Raw genomic sequence first — 12,343 nt, 5'->3', positions numbered from 1 at the left:
AAGCCCAGTGAGAGGAGAAATGGGGAAACAAACTGTATTTGTGCCACATAACCAAAATATTTGCAAGGTGACAAAAGCAGTCAGGGTTGGAAAGAAGTAAAGCTTGCAATTGTTTTTATTGTTTTCTACACCAGGACGTAATAAAAAGAACAAGTTCTCTGATGTTTTCCAAGTAAATATCTCTCATATAACTGACCTTGTAATTTTCTCAAACAGCTGAGGAGAAATTATGACCAACTTGTTCATTAAAATGTTGTTGCGTGACTTTAAAAAGGAGGTAGAGAGAGCAGAGGGTTCAGCGAGAGGAGCAACGCGTTTGAATACATCCTCACTGAAACTGGAGACGTCAATCACGTTTGGCGTGAACTCGTGTTTCCTTCGTTGGTTCATGCAGCAACAGCTCTCAAAAGTCTCCACGTTCCTGCAAAACGAACAAGTTAATGAGACAAACGAAACAAGACCTGATTTTTAAGTTCCATCTGGTCACATTGGCAGATGATGTTGAAACACAGAAATAGAAAAACCACAAAGTGACACTACCGATTAAGAAATGCGTAAGATGACCATAAAGTCCTTACATATTTACAAACGAGCTGCGTTTCCATCAACCGTAAATTTGCGCAAATTGAAAGTACAAAAATAAATTTCGGGGGGAAAAAAACTCTGGCCCTCGTTGTACTGACATAATAAAGTTGTGCACTTGCTGCGGCTTTGTCAGCTGCACATCTGTGATGAACATTTATCATTTCATGACATCCCTAAGTTTCTCTATCAAACAAAAATCTGATAAATGTTTCTGTTCTGGAAGCAGCCATGAGAAGACGGGAACCTACTGGGTGTTCGATGAAGGAATTATGGGAAAACCTGTCATGAGGTTGAATTGGTCTCCTTTTGTCATTCAGCTGCGCGGACCCACAATTCCATTCTTCGCCAACTAAGAGCAATCCTCTTTTTCTCTTTCCCCTCTCCGTCTTGTCAGAGTCCGACAGTGACGGCGTTTGCTCTTGAACTGGTATTTTGGTGGAATCTGACCGGGCTCATGTTGACACTGAGAGTCATTGGTCCAAGCAACATTTTTTCAATCTGTTATTGTATGTGCAAACTGTGCCTCAGTTCTGCTCGGAGCTGTCAGGAGGAGCTCCTGGTGTAATCTTCTGCTTCTGTGTTCTGCTCATCTTGGTGGTAGCAAGGGCTTTGAATTTCTGCTACATTTTCTATCGACGTGACGTGTTTTTCTACACATAGCTGACATTCGGAAAGTATTTTCTGTTTTTTTTTTCTCCATTCTCTAGAGATGGTCTCACATGAAACCCCGCATGGTTTAGCAGTTTCTCAAACAGACCGGCCCGTTTGGCACCAACAACCAGCCTACTTTCGGTCACTTAGAGTTGAAGTCAGAATCAACAGACTCCTTGATGACATCACACAAAATTCTTAATATCTCCATAGAAGTGACCGTAACAAAAACCGGTGATATTGTATTACTTCCAAAAGAACACAGACAAAAATGTCGCTGAATTGCAGCAAGTAAACTGAACAATAACTAGGCCAAATGACACGAGGCTGGCACATGTCTCTTGAGGTATATAAGCCGACTCTTCCATGGTAACCTGTTCCAGCTCATCTTGGTTGCGTGGCCTTCAAAAATGACCAGTGACATTAAGAACCTGCCAAAGATTCTCAATGGGCTCTTTGAGGGCCACTCCAAAGTCCATTGGTGTCCCTCTAAAGTGAGAACTGCATTATTTTGTTGAAGGCCTCTCCCTTCCTTCTTCTCCAAACAAAAGCAGCATCCCTGTGTCCAAAGAACTTTAAGCGAGACTCTTCAAACTACAGATCAGACAAATTACTGTATTTCATTCTTTGGCAAACTTAAGTTGATGTTTCAGCACAGGAAATTTTCTTGAACTCTGACCTCTGCTCAAAATCCTCCACAATGAAGAGGTCTCACAACCTTTCTTTTACTGGACTTCAGGTCCAGTAGAACCCAACTGAGGAACAATGACCATGGCAGGATACATTTTGGCAACTCTGATTGTTTTTTTGTTTATTTTTTTTTTGTCTCCAAAGTTTTTGAGATCTGGTGCTTACAGCCACATCCAGAATTTGTCTCGTGGTGTTTTGCAATGATGCGACGTACGGCTGTTCTACAGACATGAAATGTCTGGAAAACACTGTTTAGGCCTTTACCTTCATCATGAGCATCTATCCTGTTTCTGAGGTACAGACGCATGTCTTTTTGTTTGTTTTGTTTGGTTGTTATTTTTTCTGGAATGATGAATTTTCTTTTTTCCAAAAGCATCAGTGTAGCCCCTGGCCCTGCTAACCCTAACCGGAGTTTCTTTTTGAAAGGTCCCATGTTGATTGGTTACTCAGATGTGGTCAATTGACTTCTCAGACTTCTCTTGGAATTAATTAAAGCAGCAGACGGCAAACAGTTTCCGCCTTCTCATTTTTCCAGCGTTCTTGTTACAGTCCAGCATGTCATTGTCGTTGGAAACAGTACGAGTTTAATAGTAAAGCACATTTAAGCAACAAGGTAGTTCAAAGTGCTTTCAAAAAGATCATAAATACATCATACTGTTGTGAAAACCAGCAGCTGATATTACATTCTGTCCAGTAACATCTATAAAATAATCAATGCGCATCAAATATGTTGGTCAGTGCTCCAGTTATTACAGGTCAAAAGCAACAGGTGGGTTTTTCATATTGGTTTAAAGGAATCCGGTGATTCAGCTGGTTTGCAGTTTTCTGGAAATTTCTGCAAGGTTCTAGATGCCTACAAGCATTGACTCACTGCTACGTGATTGGCTGATTCACTACGGTCATTACAAGCAATCAGACATTTGTGCCTAAATATGAACCGATGAAGCCCAATCGATTGTCTCCACGATGCTCCATTTATTCTCCCTCTGTGGGCGTGAGGTTGGAAGGTGAACACATAGCGTGTCTGGGAACTAGCCGGATGCCCACTGCACTTCGTAAAGTGGCACTTCCTTCCTCAACACACTCCGGACTATGCGTTGAACTGCTGCCTGGCAACCATCTGGACAGGACCCAACAGTTTTGTGTGTGTGTGTGTGTGTGTGTGTGTGTGTGTGTGTGTGTGTGTGTGTGTGTGTGTGTGTGTGTGTGTGTGTGTGTGTGTGTGTGTGTGTGTGTGTTAGTGGGACAGCTTCAGTGCAGGATTGACACTCACGTTTGGCTCTAGCTTGCGCTGACGACAGACTCTTGACGGCCATAAATTCTCGCTGTGTACATTATTGTCAGGTTCGGCTTGTGTTTGGCTATTGTGCACATGGGTGTGCGCCATGCTGGTGTGTCTGAATTCAACAGCACTCTTGTTAGGAAATTCCACGCCACATTATTGGGTAGTCTTGGTGACGGCGTGGCTTCATTCCCAGACTGGATCCCGAGGGATTACAAAAGACAACCCCCCCCCCCCAAAAAAAAAGAAATAAATCAGTCACCTGTTGGGTAACGAGAGTGACGTCTTTAACTATCTGGAGCTGAGAAATTAGGACTATCACAAGGCTAACAATTTGCTTTTGATAATTCCTGGGGCCTTTTCACTGACTTGGCTGGGACAAACGTATTCATCTAGATCCAATTCGAAATTCCTGTCCCCTTCTTTTAATCAATCCTTCCAATTTAGAAAGGATTCCAGAGCAAAGGGGTTGTGGGGGAGGGAAGGGTGGATGAAGTTCCAGCAGATGCCTTAGTGATGGCAAAGGAAGCTGCAGCGCCTAAGCAGAGGGTGATACATCACAGCCATCCTCGCAGGGAGGCGGTGGTGAGGCACAAGTAAACGCTCCTAAATCATCATCCTGGGACAGATGGGGGCAGAGGGGAGGGGCCTGTCACATGACTCCCCCATGGCCTCCTCCATCAAAACAAACCATCAACGGTCGGAGAGAGGGGACAAATGTGACAGCAGACCGACAACGTGTAAAGGAGCTGTTGTCATAAGGTTGGACCATTTTTCTCATCCGGCCATTTTGTACTTATTTTTTTAATCTATTGGTAACAAACACTTCCAACATCAAGTGTTCATCCTCTGTTTTTGTGTGTTTTATCACTCTACAAGCCACAAAAGTGGTGATTTATGACAGACCAACCCACAGTGAAGTTGGATATAACTTTGATTTGGAAGGAAAGTTTTTATTCCTTGTAAATTATAATCTGAACAGTCTGCCACACTTTCTTCGCCAAAGCAGCACCAATTAAAAACTGATTTTGCACCAATTCAAATTTCAGTTTTATTTTGGGGTTCTTTTCCGCCAGCTTTGTGGGACTTCTTCTGGCATTATTTGATACTAAAGTTCATCAACCTGTGTCAGTCTGGATGGACTGTATTTTATTTTAGAGTCTTGCCACAGGTTCTCAATTGCTTTAGGTCTGGACTTTGACTGGGCCACCTGACATTACTTGAAGCCACTCCATTGTAGTTCCGCCTGTGTGTTCAGAAGCAGGGTGATGCTGGTGAACGTCTGAGAAGAAAATCAACCCCGTAGCATGCTACTGCCACCACTGTGTTTGACAGTGGGGATTGTGTTGGGTTGGTCTTGCTGCTGCACAAACCATTTTGCATGATGTCCCCAAAAAAATAATGATACAAAAAGTTGTGTCATACTCTTTTTATTTGGGGGTATCGCAGTAAACTAAGGCAGAATGCAAACACACACCACATGACTTTTCTGTCACATCTCAGTTGTGCACTACTTTGTGTTGGTCTGTCACAAAAAAACAAACAAACAAACAAACAAAAAATATTATGACAACCAGTTTGCTGTCACCGTATGAAAAATTGTGAAAAGTGAGTACTTTTGCAACTCCCAATGCCAGGTTTTGATTTCCAGCTCTCGGCTCCAGGAGTGATGTTATTTCGGGCTGCGTGGCTGCTGACGAACTGTTAGCAGGAACCAGAATCGCATAAATAAATGCATGGTGCTCTTTGCTGCATGGGAGGTCTTCATCATCGTGTTCTTGCACTCCCACTGATATTTAACATATGTACTTTACACTTTTAAATCACTCTGCACTAGGAAGTCATGCAGACATCTTTAAGGGAAAAAAAACTCTTCTTCAAGGTGAGCTCTGAAAATAAAAGCACATTTTGATGCCTCCTCCAAAATAAGCCAGAGAACAACAGAAGCACAGAAAGATTTTTGCTGCTCTTTTTAAATGCATGAAAGGGAGAGGAAAACAGACTGCACCCCTTGATAATAAAGAGCAAGTTTATGCTAAAATGAAAAAAGAAGCTCCCTACCCCCCTCCTCTCTTACGACCTTCTATCTGCTAACACACTCACGCACACGCGCACACACACACGCACACACACTCTCCTCCCTTAGCCTACATAAGCAGACAGCAGCTGAGCTGGCCCCCTCCGCCCTGCATTCTCTTCCTTCACTTAAACATACAAAAGCTACGTGTGCAGCTTTTTAAACACGCCAGGACATTTCTGCTGGTTTCTGGGTGCAACTTTTTAGGCAAAACGAAAAAGATGAGCAGTTTTCGCTCCTGACAGAGTGAGCGGCGCACGCAGCAAGGCTCTGCAACGTGGAGAGAAAAGGCTGAGCCGCGCAGAGAGCTGCTGCCTCCCATCCCCCACATTCACATAGCAAAGTTCTGCTGCTTTTGCAAGCGGCGGTGCTGCCTTCGCGTGCTCCACCGGAGGCTCGGTTTTTGCAGCACTCAGGTTTCTCTCGGAGAGGAGGCGGGCAGGAGCGCGGCTGGAGTTTTCAGTGTGCAGAAGAAATGAAATAAGTGAAATAGCGCGGGAAGCAGTGTGAAATAAGTCACCGGAATCTGAAATAAAACTCGCGTCGCAGGCGTTTTGGTTGTGTTTCTGCTCAAGTCACGCCTTCAGGCGCTCATGTTGCTTTTGCTGACAGATGCAAACTGAACATCCCATTTATGAGCGCTTGTTTGAAATGATCAGAAATTGCAGTTCCCCAATGGTGACTAAATATAAAAGTGGTGAACATGATAGTCCCCAAAAAAGATCTCTGGTTTTGGCTGACATGCTTTTTTAAAGCTTGACTATCTCAATTTTAAGGCAATAAAGCTGCAGTATGCAACTTTCGTTTTAAAAAAAGTTTTTACATATTTGTTCAAACTGTCACCATGTCCTGGCAGTACTATATGAGACAGATCATCTCTGAAAAGACCAAACTCCTCCTCCTCCTCCAGTGCTGCTACTGCTGTCTGACGAAATGTGTCGCTCCTGGTCAAAAACAACCAATCAGAGCCAGGAGGAAAGGCTTGGTGCTGTCAATCACCCTTGTGAACGTGCTGCTAAATGTGCTGATGGAAGAAAAACAACTCACGAAATCTGTTTATTTAGATAATCTGATTAGTTGATTCTAGTTAGCACTGAAAGCACTAGGAGAAGTCGGAGGATACCATACTGACAGTATGGTATGTCTCAACAAATATGTGAAAAAAGCATTTTTTACACATTTGCAGTTTCAACACTAATACCTCAAAATCGTTTTACTTAGATTAGCTTTTCTGATTGTCTCTTTTGTGCTTTTTTATAGTAAGTAGCAAATAGAATAAAGGCTTCAAAGCTATGACAGATGACAAATGAAGCAATCTTCACGACTGCTACAGCTCAGCAGTCTTCTGTGAAGATCTATCCAGACATTCCCAGTTTACATGGGAACGCTTTATTGTCTAAAACGGGTCGTTAGTTTCAAAAACACCTGCGTCCACACAGGACAGTTTCCAGAAGTATTTTCACTCACACGGAATCACCAAGAGCGGCAAACGAACCAGGAAGTGCTACTGTTACTCCTCCAGACCTGCAAGAGGCGCCAAACAAGGTGTTTGACATTGTAGCTACAAGGTTAGCGGTAAACGCAACAGCAAAATAAGAACGGTGACAGCAAAGCGTGAGCGGAGTCTTTGAGTAGTGACAACGAAGTCGAGCCTCTTTTCTTCTCGTGTCGTCATTGATGTTGTTATGTACGATGCTTTTGAGCCTATAGGTCAGGCAAGATGTCGAGCTAACACGTAAGGACTCTCACAAAAGATGCGTTTTTGCTGTGCACATGAGGAGAAGTTTTCACTCTGGAACCCATTGAAACAGTAAATCATTTAGGTTCCACTGAAATGCTGCTTCCAAACAGCTAAATCTCTACTGTTTTAGAAAAATCAATCCCCATTGGATGGGAAATGTATGGAATTTAAAAGCTACTCATTTCAGCAGGTTCCGTCTACATATTCCACAAGAACCAAGAAATTTGTTGACCTGCTTGACATGGTGAGAACTAGAAAGAAGGTCAGTTCTGGCCAGAAACTTTCCTGAGAAATCCAATTCCAATGGGAACCTGAGGACGACAACATCACAGCTTTTCCCCAAAACCCCCAAAACAATCAGTTTATGAGCAATAAATGATACTACACATCAGAGAAGAGTAATGCAATTCTTTTTTTTCCACAGCCCCAAAGGACATCACATGCACAGACCTTAAGAAGAAAGAAAGAAATGATCTTAATGCTAACCAGCAGCTAGCATACCAGACGCTCCCCTCATGTATTTCCACCATTTTGCAATATCTCTAGATTCCAAACAGCTCACAGAAATGCAATCTGATAAACCTTTAAACTACCATACTGGTTGTTTAAATATAAATTTGAGGTTATTTACCATGAAAATCATGTATGTAAAAGACAATAAAATGTAACTGTGACAGTTTAACTGTTTAACTTTGGTCTATAAAGCAAGTTGTCTAAGCTGTGAGTTTTGCTTTGATTTTGACCCATTTCAGATTAACTGTTAGCTTTCCGAGTGAGTTAGAGCTTTCAGCTTCCTGTTCAGGAATTGATTTGACTGGTTTGTGTGAATTCATAGACGTATCCAGGTATAACATCACCAGCCCTGAATTTAACCAATCCGTTTTTCTTTTTAGCTTGTATTGTTTTCTAAATTGTGGTAACAGTCTTCCGTCACTGGATGTTGTTTAGCGTAAGAGTTAGGTCAGTTCCTCTCGTGACCTCTTTGACTAACTTTTCAAATGATTAGTCGATTTGTCTATTTACGCCGCATATTTCCTGTTAACCGTTGTTTCTTTGAAACGGGTACCATTTGGAAAATCTCTTTCTATGCCCCATTTATCTTAGAGATCAGTCTTCTAATGTAATTCTTGGAGGGGCCCGCTCACAGGCCAGGTCAACTATTGTTGGCAGCTGTTTATTCTTGATAGATTTCAGACACTGGATAATCACACGTCCTACTAGGACATGCGCACCTTTAAATGGGGATCAACTGGCATGTCTCTTTTCTTTCTTAGCCTAAGATAAATGGTATTTTATGTCGCAGATCAAGCGATTTAGAAAATCCCCACAGCACATGAAGTACGCATGAGGGCTGCTGCTAGGAGAGCGCAAGGCAGGCAGGCAGGCAGAGAACATGAAGAAAAAGGGGGTGGGGAGGGAGAGGCTGCTGAAGAGCTTTAGAATCCTTTTCTGTATCAACCATACAGAGAGAATTTATGCTTCCTCCAAATCTCCTCTCACTCTCACGTGTGCTGGGGGGGAGATTTGCGTCTCAGCAAACATTGTGTTGCACGTTATATTTTGGTGACCCATACCCTGTCACTTTTCCACCAGCTCTGTTTCTCTTTTTCTGTCTTCACTTCCTGCTCTATTACTGGCTCGGTACATCCCCCATCCTTCTCTCTGCTCTCTCGCTCTCTTCTTCTCTCTCTGTCACTCTCTCTCTCACTCACACACATACACACACACACACACACATTTCACAGGCACACACAGGTTGTAATTTCATGCTTTTCTCCACTCTCCTGCGCTGTGCTCACTCTTCTCATTTGCAGCTGCAGACACATGGAGGCAGTCATTTCCACCCATTAGCCCACTCTCATAGAAGATGACACTGTAACCTATTTTGTTTCACTCTTTTCATAAGATAAGATAGTAACAATCCTGGATGCGCAGTGATTGGACGAATGTAAGCCAGGACACAATCGCCTTTTTCTATTTTTTTATTTTATTCACTCAAAAGGAGCTCACATGGTCAACTTAAAGGCAGGACAGTGGAGGAAAAGGCATTTAAATTAGTGATTAGCACAAAACTAAGATCTTATGAAAAGCAAAAGCCTTGCTGTACATAAAACCATTACAGTCAGCTTTACACACCAACCATGTGTGTCATGTTTATTTTTGGGCTTCAGTGATATATTTGAATGTTTTTTTTCCAGGGTAATAAAGATTGGTTGCACAACAATCAACTTAGATGAGTTTTTAAAAAGTACGATTTGGATATTTGACCGCTGTGCTGAGCAGAACTAGCAGGATTCATTTAAATTGGGTGGTTCCTGGTAAAGAGCGTCCTTTTACGTCGGGCTTTGGTTGGTCCATTCTGAACACAAATCTAGAAGTTTCCTTTATAGCCTGCTTTATCTGTCCCAAAACAAGATTTGGTGTGACTCATTTCAACACATTTCAACCATCTAAATGTTTATTTCAGACCAAGTTGAGGAATTATGAAGTAATCCTTCTTTCTTTAGTGAATCCCCTTTGTGCAGGTAAGCCCCACAGCATGAAACTGCCACTACCATGCCTGACAGTTTCTACAGTCTCAGTTACTGAATTTTGGTGACAAATTTGAAGATTAGGACTCATCCTTTTTACGATGGATACGATACCACCACCAACATGTTTGACAGTTGCTCCACTGATCCTAGTTTTGCAAAGCCTCGGTTTGACTCCTCCAAGCATTCTTCTCGGCAAAGTTGCTGAACTTGTCTTAGAAGGTTTGTAGAGGGCCACGAGATTTCCCCATGGTATGCTTCTCTATTTTTCTTTCTCAGATCATCTCTGCATTCTTTGCCATCATTCTGAATTGTCTTCAGTCTAAGTAGTGCTTTCAAACTAATTACTTTTGTGGAGGAGAAGAGAAACTGCCAGCAGCAGTAAATCATCAACACTAACAAAATTATGATATGCCTACAAGTTGCCAAGTTCAAAGAAAATCTGGAACTATTAGTCCAAGTCCATTCGGAAAGCATTGGCAGCGCTTCCCCTTTTTCTACGTCACAACCTTATTCCAAACTGTCTTAAATTTATCTCTTTCTTCAAATTTCTACACACAACTTTATGACAATATGGGATTTTCTTTGCGTGCTTTGCAATAACCCCCCCCCCCCAAAAAAAAGCAAGAAATCACATTTACATGAATATTCATAGCCGTTGGTTAAAATTTATTGATCCACTTTTGTTGAGTCTTTCAGAACATGCTAGTTAGAATTCATACATTTACAAATTCAGCTTCAGATTAACTGGCATACTATTAACTTTGTTTATACAAATATATATATATATATATATATATATATATATTATATATATATATATATATATATATATATATATATATATATATATATATATAATATTTAAAGTGATTTGTAATGAAAAAAAAATCAGTGTTCAACTTTTTCACGAAGGCAACATGTTCCCGCACCGTTCCAGTGAGCCTTCTCCCTCCTGTTTACTCCACGACAGCGTAAACACGGAAGCCAGCACGATCCAGATCCAGATCTCGCTCTGTGCTCCACTCCGGGTTTTAGTTTTCTCGCGACAGGTCAGTAAGATGGCTGTGTCTCGCGGAGCCTCGTGCTGGTCTGGTTGATTTCTAGCTCGCGCTCTCGTTCTGTAACAGACCCCCCTACCCCCCTCCCACACACACACACACACACGCACGCACGCACGCACAGAAAGGCACAGTGACTGGTGTCGGTGAAATTCATTTCCCTGGCTCTGTATTTATACATTCTTTCTTTCACAAAGTTTACCCTCTGTGTTTTGAAGTTCAAACGCGGTCGCTGTGGATTACCGGACACCGGTGCGACCGGAGGAACAAGGGGGGAATGAACCGGGACGACGGGTATGTTGTTACAAATGTAATTTTATTATTATCCAATGCTTCTTCGGAGTTTAACTGCGAGCGAGTCGCCGTGCTGAAAGAGAGGTAAAGAAAGAGTGGAGGCGAGAGAGAGAGGGATATCATGGCCGCTCAGGTCGCCAGCGTCGCTGCTCTCAACACTAGCCCGCCATCCGAACTCAAAAAGCCGGACCGGGACCCACAGGACGAGTCGGTACCGGGCGAGAAGCAGCATGAAAACAGGGACACGGGACCTGACGCGGGATCTCCGGTTCAGAAGGAGCTGCAGGACGGGAGCGATGATGGGAACACTGGGGGAGGAGGGGATCCTGACATGAAGAACGGCAACGGGAATCTACCCAGGGTAAATAATAACAGCAGCAATCAGAATGATACAGGCGGGCCGAAGGAAATAACCTGCCCGGGATGGGCCACCACCACCCCGGACCCTTTCCTCCACCTCCTTACGGCTACAACCAGCCCTACAGCCGGGGCCCTTTTCCTCAACATGGCGGACAACAAAGCCCTGGCATGGCAGCTGCATCGGGGCCGGGCATGATGGACCCTTACCCCGCTAACTCACACGAACACGGCTACCACAACAACTACAACAGCTACACCCCGTTCCAAAACAGGACTTCGTACCAGGGCCAGGGATACGGGCCCATGAGCTCCCCGCGGAACAACCAGCCTCCGGCGGCTGGGGGGCAGCCAGGCAAGCAGCAGCAGCAGCAGCAGCAGCCAGCAGGAGGAACCACCGCTATGGCTGCCTCCTACAGCACCCAGAGGTACAACATGGGGAACCAGCAGCCTACATCCACACCAACTTTGAACCAGCTCCTGACATCCCCCAGCTCCGCCAGGAGCTACTCCAGCTTCCCCCAAGGAGACTACAACAATCAAGAAGGGGCCAACAAGGGAGTAGGAGATATGAGCAGCAGTCAGTTTGGTGGGGTCCATCCGGGTTGGCAACAAAGGACCCACCACCCCTCTCCCATGAGCCCGGGAAACACTGGACAACCAGGCAGCAGGAACCAGGTAAACCCCACCTGCCGCTCTCGCCTCACTTTGACAGGGCAAGTGGTTGAGAAGAGGCAACGTTGAGCTGCATTTTGCATTGGATCAGCCATTGTCTGTAAAGCAAGAGCTCTATAAAATGGCTGCCTCTCTGTTTCTCTCTACACCAGCCCTGCAATGGTTGTTTAAAGGGAGAATCGTGGTGCACATTCCGGGAAAGTCAACGCGGGGTTGTGTGCTCGGTGCGAGGCAGGAGTTTGACTAAGTAGATCAAGAGTTAGCGAGGAAAACTTGTGTGTATTGCGGTGTGTGTGTGTGTGTGTGTATGTGTGCGCGCGCGTGTGAACAGAGGAAGGGATGAGGTGATCTTCCCTCTCAAATCTCCTCTAGCTTTCCGTGTTGACATCAGTGCAGCTC

At 43.9% G+C, this 12,343-nt stretch overlaps 1 protein-coding gene across 1 annotated transcript in view; it reads left to right on the top strand.

Annotated features, from left to right (window-relative positions):
- Positions 1–10,632: 10,632 nt before the first annotated feature.
- arid1ab (AT rich interactive domain 1Ab (SWI-like)) overlaps positions 10,633–12,343 on the top strand; it is a 65,892-nt gene continuing 64,181 nt past the window's right edge. The window contains 2 exon segments of the mRNA XM_055055939.1: positions 10,633–11,310; positions 11,313–11,947. Coding sequence (XP_054911914.1) covers positions 11,034–11,310; positions 11,313–11,947 — 912 coding nt within the window. The 5' untranslated portion in view covers positions 10,633–11,033.

This window comes from Poeciliopsis prolifica, unplaced genomic scaffold, assembly GCF_027474105.1.
Source record: "Poeciliopsis prolifica strain line A6 unplaced genomic scaffold, Auburn_PproV2 SCAFFOLD043, whole genome shotgun sequence".
Lineage (NCBI taxonomy): Eukaryota > Metazoa > Chordata > Actinopteri > Cyprinodontiformes > Poeciliidae > Poeciliopsis > Poeciliopsis prolifica.
Note: the sequence above shows the minus strand (reverse complement) of the source record. Positions and strands in the feature narration are given on the sequence as shown.